The 12,264-nt window shown below is 38.1% G+C and overlaps 2 protein-coding genes across 2 annotated transcripts; one reads left to right on the top strand and one right to left on the bottom strand.

The window, feature by feature from the left end:
* Positions 1-1,927: 1,927 nt before the first annotated feature.
* Positions 1,928-3,089, top strand: LOC122073010 (zinc finger protein 4-like). The gene has a single exon (XM_042637489.1). The coding sequence runs from the start codon at positions 2,258-2,260 to the stop codon at positions 2,846-2,848; it is 591 nt and encodes a 196-aa protein (XP_042493423.1). The 5' UTR covers positions 1,928-2,257; the 3' UTR covers positions 2,849-3,089.
* Positions 3,090-6,733: 3,644 nt separating this feature from the next.
* Positions 6,734-11,893, bottom strand: LOC122073654 (cyclin-A3-1-like). Its single transcript, XM_042638277.1, has 9 exons — positions 11,874-11,893; positions 9,310-9,478; positions 8,812-9,044; positions 8,582-8,657; positions 8,402-8,478; positions 8,096-8,129; positions 7,662-7,811; positions 7,447-7,581; positions 6,734-7,359 (listed from the first exon to the last, which is right to left on the bottom strand). Exons 1-9 carry the CDS (start codon positions 11,891-11,893, stop codon positions 7,288-7,290), a joined length of 966 nt encoding a protein of 321 aa, XP_042494211.1. The 3' UTR covers positions 6,734-7,287.
* Between the last annotated feature and the right edge of the window lie 371 nt (positions 11,894-12,264).

The raw sequence follows: 12,264 nt of genomic DNA, 5'->3' as shown, positions 1-12,264 counted from the left end.
TGTTTTAAAAATAATTCTAGTAAATTCAAATTATTATTTTTCTCTTTTGCCGAAGTGGATTTACTGGTTTTCTATTGGGCTTTTTTGTCAGAAGAGTCAACTTTTTATTTCCTATGGCTTTCAAGAGAGTCCCAAAAATGTTGACTGTTCATTTGCTAAGGTTTTCAAGAGTCCCAAAATGTAAACTGTTCAAGGTTTTCAAGAGACTCCCAGAAGATCTTGATACAAGGTTTTCCCTTCTTCAGTTAAAAGAAAAACTTATGAAATTTTAATGTGCAAAAAATCTAGTGTGAGGGATCACAGGGTTGGCAAGAAGATATTTTCAAACATTTGTAAATGAAGGGTGGGAAGAGTAATGGTGAGTAATGATGATTGTGGATTCCTGTCCCTCAAAAAGATTTCATTTTACACTTCCAACTATTCCAGTTTATGAAACACAAATCCTCAGTCTACCTTCTTTTATCTTTCAATGTTTCTGCCACTGCTGACTCTAGGCCTCTGGCCAATCTGTGATACAAGTCTATCCTTACAAGCTCTTGACCCATCAACCAACTTTTAGTTATTACCTTTCATCACCAACAAGCTTCGGTATTAAAACTATTTACCTTAAACTATCAGCTAAGAGTAACAAGCAAACACCCTTTATGGGGGGAAGTCTCCTCCTGTCTTTTTCCCAATTTTCTTTTATAACAATAAGATTCTCAAAACAAGTACAAGTGGTCTCAATGCACTTCTCCTACTGTACATATATATACATTAACCACTACTTGCTTCAGGAAGGCCAGGAAACCCCACATGAAGATCACATCCACATAGATACTATTTTTTTTTCCCTCCCAACAATAAAAAAATTCACCCATATATACTACCTACTTTATATCATCATTATTTGAATTCTCTGTCCCCCCCCACCGTCCCAAAAAACCATTAGTAACAGTAAACGTTAGCATCTCCCACGTCCCACGCACATTGATAATTACACAGAACCTCATCGTTTACTCATTCATTGTCCCACACCCAGAGGACTTTGACTTTCTCTTTCTATGTCACAAGAACACAGAGTTCATAACCCACAGAAAGGTCATTACTGTTACAACAGAAAAGTTTATATAAGAATCAGTGGCTTTGCCTTCATTCCAGACTGTAAAGTAACTGCAGAGCAAGGGAAATCCACTGTCTTAAGTGCTTAACAACATCAACTTGATGATGCAATGACTTCACATGCATTCTTTAAGTCAAAAATTTATGTTTCAGATATGTGAAAACTCACAACACTACAATAAATCGTTGTCAAGATTGCCAAACACTGGCAAGATTTGTCTGGTTATGTGGCCCACCTGTACTCAGGAGTTGAGGTTGCACTCGCTTCTGTAATGTTAAAGAGACACCTTGCATGTATGTGAGATCTGACACTGTGTTAGGATCCCATATCAATAATGTGGGGGTTGATCCCACATGGATTATGAAAAGAATTTGATATGGGTTGATATGGTTTTAGGTTCTCTCATTTTCTAAGCCTATTTATGGGGTTGAATTCTCTCAAGGTCTATATTTTTCGTCCCAACTTTTTCTCCGAAGGGACGACATGGGGCAAGAGTGAAGTCCTCAGAAAAGGGCTAGTACCTATCTCCAAAAAGAGACCTAGGAGGAGAGTGATGTCCCTCATAAAAGGCTAACTGATCCGGAATGGGCCGCTGTGGATGTCAGCTTGGAAGTGATGTATCATAGTCTAATAGCCACTTGTGTACTATATACAGGGCAGTAACAGCATACATCATTGGCATGTAGTGAATTTTTTTTTTTTTTTTGTTTAAATCATGTAGTGAATATGAATTAGTACTTTATGACTAAGATTGTTGTTGGAATTGTTGCTGGAATTGTTGCTGGATTGTCAACCTTGTATTTTTAGTTAAACCAAGAGAACCATGTAGAGTTGGTGCAATATAAGATCAAAAGAAAAAGGATGAGAGGGAAGGAATCCTAATCTTTGACATGGGCAACAGTTAAAGATGATATAAGCATTGTCCCCGGAATACCAATTACCTAACTATCAATAGGTGGGGCTGCTGGATAGACAAATTAAGAGATCAATTTTTCTATTAATTAAGGAAAAAGATATCCACTTGCCACTTCCTATCCCATATGACCTCTCTTTCTTCTCCATTTCTTCTCCATTTGATCTACACCTTTTTAAGAACAGCACCACCATCTCAGGGGGAGGCTTTATTTCTTCAACTTCCTTGATTTCTTTGATCTCATGGTTGTGATGAAAATGATCCTTCAGAATGAAGAAGAAGCAACCAAGATATTGGCAAACCAGAATGATGAACCAATAAATGGCGCCGACGGCGACGGAGCCGAAGGTGAAGAAATCTTTGGGGAGTGGTTGAATTTGAGCCTCGGCAGAAATGAGCCCCAGATGACTGAGGACTCAGATAACTTCCCATCAAAACCAGTTTCCAACAGGGTCTTCTCCTGCAACTTCTGCATGAGAAAGTTCTACAGCTCCCAAGCATTGGGTGGTCACCAGAATGCACACAAGAGGGAGAGAGGAGCAGCAAGAAGATTCCAGTCTGAGAGGGAGGTGGCAATGATGGGTTTGCATCTCAGTTCTCCAATGGTCCGATCACTAGGCGTTCGACCCCACTCACTTGTGCACAAGCAAAGCAGGGAAGGAACAAGGATGGTGGCACGGTTCAATGATGCCAATAAAGGCTTCATGGCATGGACACCATTTATGCTTGAAGAGGCAATGGACTCGATGTGGCCAGGAAGCTTTCATGTGGATCCCCAACTGCCGAAGCAACCATCAGAGCTACTTAAGCTTGACTTGAATCTTCGACTCTGATCATCCACCCCTTCAATCACACAATGATCTGGGTTCCCTCTTCTATGTCTGGTCCACTTGTATGACTTGCCTTTGTTCATCAATAGACCAAAGAAGCTAGCTAACTTAATTAGGAATGAACCAGACAAACTGAAGCTTCAAACACTTGTAAAAAGGGTTGTCCATGAGAAAGAGAATTACATATTATGTTCATATGGTGTACTAGTGAATATCAAGTGTATTGTGCTTTCAGTTCTCAAAAGTTTCACCCAACATATGTTATCATGGATTAAGATTTTCCAGTTTTCCTCTAGTATTCCTTCATTCCATAGAGACAAACAAAATGATATTAACAAATGATGACCAACCATTGGTGATACTATTAGAGCATAATTTGCAGAACCAACCCTCCTACCAATCAAAACAAGTCAGACAAACCCAGTTTTACAACTCAGGACATGTTCATTAGTTCATATGGCACTACCCAGAATAGAAGAGCATCTCCATTTGTCTCCTTTCCAAGAAAAGAAAGGAAACTGAAAAGAAAATGCCTTTACTTTAAAGAGTCCTCAATGTAATCAAATCTGCACTGCTGGCTTCCATACTTGAATGCTTCCAGTTTCCAAAAGCAATCCATAAAAGTTTACTGGTAATAAATCACATCCCATGTTGAATCTTTCCACTAATTTAGATTGCTGAGAGTTGAAGGCAACAGTGAACCTGTATTTAAGATGCTAATTTAGAAATTTCGCCTTAAGATAGGATCACCATACTTGAACTCTACCAGCTTTGAGATCTACTGCATAGAAGTTTATTCGTAGCATATTCACATCCGATAATGGGGTTTTCCAGGACTGAGGTACTCTACACCCGAGAAGAGATTCCCTGGCCTCACATACACATATACACACACTACCTTTTCTTTTCTTTCTTTTCTTCTGGGGGGCTGGGGAAGATCTATAAGACTCGTGATTGATCTTATCAACCAGCTAACAACCAGAAATCAATAACTAATTCTACTCTGACCAAGCAAAATCCCTTAGATATAACTGTGAATCTGCTGAGTGCATGCAATTTCCTTCTCATTAGCTATAGAAATCAACTGGAGTTTCCCCAAACCAGGAGAAATGTTATCATGTGAAGGGAGCTATTTCTTGGCCTTTTTAGCCAACAGAGTGGGAGGCAGTTAACCATTTTGGTATATTCCAAGTTCTCCGCCTGAAATAATTTAGGGAATGCGGGAAGAGGAACAAGAATTTTTAACGATAAGAGGTTGAAGACCAGTAAAATCATAGAGAGGATTGAAATGGATGTAGCACATACAATTCTTATATCAAAAGGCCTTGGGTTGGTTTCAATATGTAAAGCAGTAACATTTTGAGGAAGAGTAAGCAGTGCCTTTCCTTCTTTGGAAAGGAAGTTGTTATAATTGACCTTGGGAAAATCCTACCAGCTGTTTAGTTGAAAGGAAAATAAAAGGAAGGGAAGCAAAATCAAATCAAATACTAAAATGAAAGCTTTTGTACTCACTTATATTATTGCGTAACTAACTTAAAAACATTCTAAATCTAATTATTAAATTTTGGGCGAAGGTTCTTTGAGCAAGTGGCAGAGGGTAGCACACCAATGAGGTGCAATAGAACAGTTAGAGAGAGAGAGAGAGAGGAGATGGTATTATACACTCCTGTGTGACGGCTTTGGGGACCTTTTCCCTTAAATTTTACTACATTTTACAATCATATTCTTTGGTTTTAAGAAATTAAAAAAAAAAATGATTCAACTAGAAAAGGAAGATTGCCACAATTAGTAAGAGTCTAAGATAATTACATAACATAAGACTTCCTTTCCCTTGCCTTGCCTTCCCTTTCCTTGCAACCAGACAGAGCCACAGGCCCACACTGATCAATTATAATAGCTAGTGTTTGTAGGGATTTTTGGGCCCCGCCAGGCGATCAAATGAAAAGCTCAAGATAAAGCTGAAAGCTTAGGCACCTAAATGGGTTGAAAAATGTGGAGGGTTAGAAGCATAATTCTGGTCTGTGGGAGGTCATAGTGATGTGATGTGTTGGGACTATAGGAAGACGGAGTAGGCATAGGAGAGTAACACATCATGAAACAAGTTCCCATCTGGGTTATAGGAAAATATCTTCTTCCAGCAAATACCTTAATTACCTACAGAAAGGAATGTATAGGCAAAGGTAGGTGTGTTTAGAGTGCTATTAAGCTTGGGACTCCACTTGTACAGTGGGCTTTTGTTTTTGTTATTACAAATAGTACCATGCTCCTGTAGCTGGAACAAGAATTTCCTTAGCCTCTCATGGATCAAGAAAAGCGAGAGAAGAAAAATATAACTCGGAAATAGCAGAAATACAAAACAAACCAATATCTTCATTCCCTTTTGTATCCTAGTTGAGTGGGCATAAAATGAATTCTCATCCACTTTTTCTCTTCACATAAATTAACATTCTTTCTTGATCAAATGCAAAAAATTAAGGCATAAACATAAACATACAGTTTGTTTATGTTTGTGTTTATGTCTGCATGAAGATAAAGCACATCTTTGTCCATGTTGAAGTAGCTTTCTGAGGATAAGTTACAAAGTAATATGAAGTCTCGGCTTTTGGCTCTTATGAGTGATGACACGAAGCCTCTGACTGATGATATTTGGATCACTATAGGCTGCAGAATCAGAGGGAAATCCTCTGCACCAATTAACAAGAACATCAACAGATAAAAGAACTGAAAGCACTACAAAGTAAAAAATATTCAGCTAGCCAACATATATTGTTTCTTCTTGTGTCCTTGACAGTCAACAACATTTTATCTGAGAGAAAAGCTTAGAGGAAAACCATGGAACAAAGCCCCAGTATAAACAAAGAACATCCAGTTCCTTGTCTAGTTAAGGATTACAAATGGATGTGATATGGAGATCCATAAATGGGATCTAACATGATGGTAATTCTGGTGCTTATTAACCTTTGGAATGCCCATCCCCTCCCTGTGAACTGATTGTGAAGAGTAGAGAATCTGCAGATTTTCCAGTAATCTCTCACACCAACTTCATTTTGAATAATTCATGCCTTCTTGGTAAACCTTCTGGTCATTCAGGTACTCATTATTCTGACTGAATGGTTTATCAAACAAACTTGTATTCAAGTATTAATAACTGATGACTGCATTTGGGTGTGAGGTCTCCAGTTGTTGATGGTGGAAACCAAGATCAAATCCTGCCTGATGACTGAGTTTGGGGTAAGGTCTCCAGGTATTGATGGTGGAGACCAGGATCGAATAATGCCTCATATTAGGGGATTGAGTTTGGGGAAATTACCATTCTACCAGGGGGAAAAAAAAAACCTGTTGAGATCATTTATTGGTTGTCAACCAATTCTCCAATTGCAGACCTATTATTCCACTTTAAGATCTGGATAATTCTAGTTCAGATTTGTTCATTCATTTTCAGACATAGATCATGCAAGTATAAACATGTTATTGTAATTTCCATCATGTATCACGCAAAATCAGACCAACTCATGTAGTTCCAGATCTGTTCTATAAAATTTGAAACCATAACATTCAATTGCAGACCTGAAATGTAATTTACACCTGGATGATGCCAATTAGATCTGTTCTTACATTTTCAGACATTGATCATGCCAGATTTCTGTTTTTGCATTTCCTGACGTGGATCATGTAAGCACATGCCTATTCTTGCAATTTCATGGCTGATCATTTAATTTTCAAACTACTTCCTTCATTTTTAAACCATTCCATTATGATCCTGTTCAATCAAATTATAGGACATTCCAATTAAGATTTCACAAATGAATGACCTCAAGATACATTGGCTATAAGACATTTGAGAAATTTTAGCATCATCCACACCAACAACTTCCTAGTACAACCCTGTAATAAAAAATCCAAGGCTTTGTCAGATTAGATATAATCCAGTAGACAGATAGCTAGTATACAAAATTGAATGAAGCTTTCTCCAACGGGACTGTGACTGACATTTTTTTACTTTTAGTATTGGAGTGTCTATTTTATCATCTGAAACAAGTTCAAGCTTCAAGATACAAAATCCTGTCTTGCAACATTCTAGACAATGGAGTAAGTACATATGTATCGTTTAATATGTCAACATGATCCTACTATCTTTCCAACCATCAATTCATCACATCCATCCTTCCTAAGTGGGACTAAGCGCATCAACAGGCAATTTTTCCAACTTTAGGTAGAACAAATACAAGCACCTAAAGATAACCAGCTCTGGAGCATCAATCCATCTTGAAGGACCCTTCTACTGCATGAGATAAGGCAGTAGAAGCATAGAAGCATAAAAGATGTCTTCCATCAGATAAGCAAGCAATCACCAAAAATTTGCATCCCAACAAATGCTTTCCACTTCTCTTGGATTAAATAGTTGAACCCTGTACATGAAACCCCCCAGTGACAAGAATACCTTAACTTTTAACATCATCAAAGTAAGCTGCTGCAATATCTAGGGAGGATGACAATGTTGCCACACACTTGAACTGTTACAGAGAAAGAAAACAAGAATAAGCATACTCTTTTAGCAAGCATTACACCGATAGATATTTGTAAGCAAAATAAAGACAAACCTTATGTTGTTTGTATTTATCTCTTGTGGCTACTAAAGAGCTTCCTTTCCTATTCAATTGCAGATCATGTATTGCAAGGACACAATCCCTTAGATCATATGGTCTATAGCCTGAGTAGTGTTGCAAAGTTGAGCTCTGTAAAATCTATATAAATCACTCATTCCTTTCAAAACAAACTTAATTACAAGGCCTATTTACATGAAGTTAGGGGTTACCCAAGGATGCATTTTTGGTTGGATTGTGTATCTTGAAAGGAAAACAATTGAAGCAGCAACCATTGACGGTAAGAATCGTACACAACTATAATCCAGCAAACTTAGCTCTCCGAGATAACAACCCAAAAACTCCAATTGCAGATTTGGCGACTATAAGAACACACAAGTCACAGTCATTAGTAAGTGGAGCTTAAGCACAAATGCATGAGCTCCAAACATACACAATCCAAATCAGGTTGTTAGTTCATGGTATCAGTCACCGCAGATACCGACTCAATACCAATACATAATGGACTGTATCAGTCGAAAAAAAAAAAAAAAAAAGGCCAATAACAAATTGTATCGATATCATATTGGCATAAGCCGCATAACCAACCAATACCGAAATGGATCAACCAATACTGATGCATTAATCCATGGTCAAAATGACTTACTTTAGTATCAACTTGAGCTGCTCTAGTAACTCTCCTGCAAAAAGGAAAAAGCAAAAAGATTTAACTGCAGTTAGTGCACTGAGGGATTATAGATTTATCACATCTAATAGTTGTAGATAATAATAAGAAGATTAAAATCCCAACTCCCAATTTTAAGAGGTAAAGTGTGAGAAAACCCGAAGTTCAAGCCTAAGATCATCACACCCTTAATCAACTAAAAAAAGCAGAGACGCTTTAAAGTGCATGGCCAAGCATTTAGCAACAGCTTTCTTAACCTAAAGGCCAAGAAAATATAAGAATATCTACCTGAGAAAAGTCTTTATGGTGGGATTTCCCATCTCAAAGTTCAGAAATTTGAGAATATCTTTCTCCGTCTTCACCACCTAAAAAATTACCCCAATTATTAGTTTGGGGATTTGGAAAGGAAAAACAACCAGAAAATGAAGATATGAGTTGCAAAATAACAAAAATGTTAGTAAAAATCACCTCTTCCTTTGTATAACTGTTGTCTGTTTTATAACACAAATCTTCTACATGCGGGGGACTGGTCTCTTCATACTTGCTGCATCGCCATTCAGAAAGGGGATCCTCACAACTTTTTCCAAATTTTTAACGGCCACAACAAGAGAAAATTTTGGAGCACAACATAATAGGAAAAGAACAAATAACATGCAACTTGAAAGAAACGTGTGACAGAACTTGTTTTAGGAGCTTACGAAGCAATAAGCATGCAAGAAACGCCCAGAAGCTGCAGCTTTTGTCCGTTTAGAGCATGTGAAGATAGAAATCTATCCAAGTAGGAGACAGTGAGATAGAGGGTGTCAGAGACAAGTTTGTATTCCTCAGCTACCTTAATCAGCCAGTCCACCAGAATCCCTCGCATGCTAGCTGTAACGTCTTTCTGAATTTTCTCAATGTAATCAGGTAACGGTCTCCTTTTCACCTCCATCTAAATGAAAGAACATTTAGGGTCAATGTGAGGAAATTACAATTTCACCGCAAACCCAACTCATCAAAAGCCCTAAAAAACAACTTCCGGCCAAACCCCGTATCAGGGAGAAATGAAGTATCTAATCACCTAAGGTCTGAAACTCTGAATATCAATGACTAACAAACCACAAAGCCACATGCCATAGCAGCACAAGAATTATAAGTTAAAGACTACAGTGACGACGCCAAATCAAGTAAGTGAAACACCTCTGCCCCATACATACCTCCATGGAGTGAAGGTACTCAAAGATCTCAGACGCATAAGGTGCGCACATCTGGGGATCAGCAGAATCCACATCAATCTCTGGCACAGCTGGCTTCAAATCCTTCTTCTTTGATCTACATTTGGGCTTCTTAGGTTGAACACACTCAGTCTGACTCGATTCTTGTTGGCTGGTATTTACTGAGACTCAACTGTGCCAACGGCGGCTCTCTTCTTTCCTGCACGGGTAACACGAACGCAGTTCTCCTTGCCCTCCATGGTCGTGAAAGTAATGTAAGTATGAAAATAGGGTGTTTGAGGAGATAGAAATGAAGGAGTAAGAGGTGGAGAAGAGATGAGCGAAGTGAGTTATGCGACCTCAAGGCCTTTGTAGCGAGTTGCTCTGAAAATTAATTCTGAATTCTTAAAGAAGAGGGAAGTTGAGAAGAGAGAGAAGTGTGCCATTTTTTTGCAATTTCGAAACTTGTATTTTGCGCGCTCTGAGGTTCGCCCAACGATTAAGAGATTCTCGTTTGCTTTGTTTTGGTTTTTTTTTTTTTTTTTTTTTTTTTTTTTTTTTTTTTTTTCAAATTTTAAAATTTCATCCCAAATTTTGGGATTTGATTTCGGGAAGAAAAGCTTTCCCGACCCGTATAATATTTATTTTTATTCTATCCGACAGAGTTCTGCTGACCAATGATCAGCTTACTGAACATTAATAGAGCCAAAGGTCACCTATTTTTACATTACACACCACACATACATGCATACAATAAGGTTCAATCCCACAACCTCTTCCCTTGAATGCCTACTCTTTAAGTTGAAACTGTCATCATTAGGTCAAGCTAGTATTCCTATATCTCATCATCTCATGGGTATTGTGAATGAGCAAATCTCAGTTTCAGCAATTTTTTATTTATTTTTTGATAAATAGAAAATATATTAAATCAAAAAGACAATACAGTCATGGTGTCTATTAGGGTTACATGACGTATAATGTATGAAGTTCATAATTGGGTAATCTTCTATGATCTTAAGATGAAAAGAAATTGTTTGTGATAGAGATGAAATCTCATGAAACTTTGCAAAACGTAGGAGAGGCCAAACTACATTGAAAAGAATATGATGATCATGCACAGAGGATGAAATTCCCATCCTTCCTTAAAAATGAAATGACCACAAATTGTATGTGAGATATTGAGTGGTGCCAACATGGGATTTAGTTCTCGATATCTGGATTGGTATCAGCGAGGATAGGTCACTTTTACCATTTGCTTTTCTGAAAAAGTATATATATATATTTTTTACCTCTAAAACGATATGGGTAATCATTTTGGATCAGTCAAGATTGGGGATCGATCTTAGCCATTACAGATATGATACGGTCAATACTGTTGGTGTATGATGTTTTGTATTCCGTCGCAGTTTAATCCAGAGAGTACTGGTGTAACACCTAGACAGGCCGGACAGGGGTCCCATTTGCCGGTTAGCGGGCCGTGGGGGTTGCAAGGGGGGCAGGAGGCCCCCTGCATAGCTGCGCCCCCCACTCGAATTTTTTTTTTTGAGGACAATTGTAGTCTAATCCGGATTAGGGTGGCAATTGTAGTTTAATCCGGATTAGGGTTTTTTCGCTATATATTTGTAGCAAAGGTTTCTTTCTCTGTAATGCAAGCAATACTGAGAGGTGTGAGGATGAACGTTGTAACCCTATTCTCCATTGATAGTGAAGCAAGATCTCATCTCACCGGGGACGTAGGCAACCTTGTCGAACCTCGTAAAATCCGTGTGCATTGTTTGTTTTGTTTTTCCATTATCTTCTGTATCGTTTTAGGGTTGCGTTTCTACAAATACAATACCAATATTTAAAACCATGGGTGCCAAACACGGCCAAGATCCACTTGTAAGGTGGAACACTAATAGTGTCTAATACGAATGGAAGTGTGGGCGTGGTTGATCACATCCTCCAATTTTGGTCAATCTAGCTCGGGTGATCCCCTTCCAAAATCTGGGGTTAGGGCATATTTGGGCGGATTCCAGCCTATTCTCAACCACATCTCGTAAAAAAGAATGATGAGCTCTCAAGCATTCATGGTCTTTGCCTAGTTGTACCGTCAGATAAGTTAGGATTGATGTGGCAATTTCAACCACTGAACAAATAAGCAATGTGTGAATCAACCATTTGAATAAGATGAGGGATAGAAGAGGTGGTTACCAGAATGGCTCCCTGTGATAAAGACCAATTCAGACCCGTCTCAATTACTCATCCTGATTTACAACCATTTATGGCTTCATTTGATGGCAAGGGAAGTAAGGAAGGGAAGTGAAGTGAAGGGATATATTTGCATTTCCTGTAAAATATATTTCAATTCCTAAAGAAAATATCTACATTTCCCTTGTAACCAAACTCCAATAATAATTTTTCTTATAAAATATGTTTTTCAGGTAAAGGAAAATGAAGGAAAAGGAATTGAAGGGAAATACTTGCATTTCCTACAAATTATATTTCATTACCTATAGAAATATCTTCATTTCCCTTGCCATCAAACACCAAAAATGAATTTCCAAAAAAAATTGCATTATCCTCACAATCCAAGCTGCAAGGCCATGTCTTGTAGACGATCTACAATTCCACTAAACCAGGTCTGTTATGCAAATAAAAGATTCTTCTTTTACTACAACAACCATTACAACTACCCGGAACTTCATAGTACCGTATCAAGGATTCCGAACTTGGAATGGGGTCGAATCAGCCTAAAATCAGTCCCTCAGATCTGAAAAACCCAATGATCTGCAGATTCTACTCTCAAAAACCCTAGAATCAGCCGCTGCAGAATGCCGAGAATCAGAATTGGTAATGACCAATTCCAATGCAAAACCAATTCGATCGACCCGATTCCAATCTTTAAAACAGTGGATTTATATTCAATGTGAAAAAGTTCTTAAGAGCATCAGAGCTCAGAATGTATAGATGCTTTAG

Source organism: Macadamia integrifolia, chromosome 3 (genome assembly GCF_013358625.1).
Source record: "Macadamia integrifolia cultivar HAES 741 chromosome 3, SCU_Mint_v3, whole genome shotgun sequence".
Classification (NCBI taxonomy): Eukaryota; Viridiplantae; Streptophyta; class Magnoliopsida; order Proteales; family Proteaceae; genus Macadamia; species Macadamia integrifolia.
This window is presented reverse-complemented; position numbering and strand designations above follow the sequence as displayed.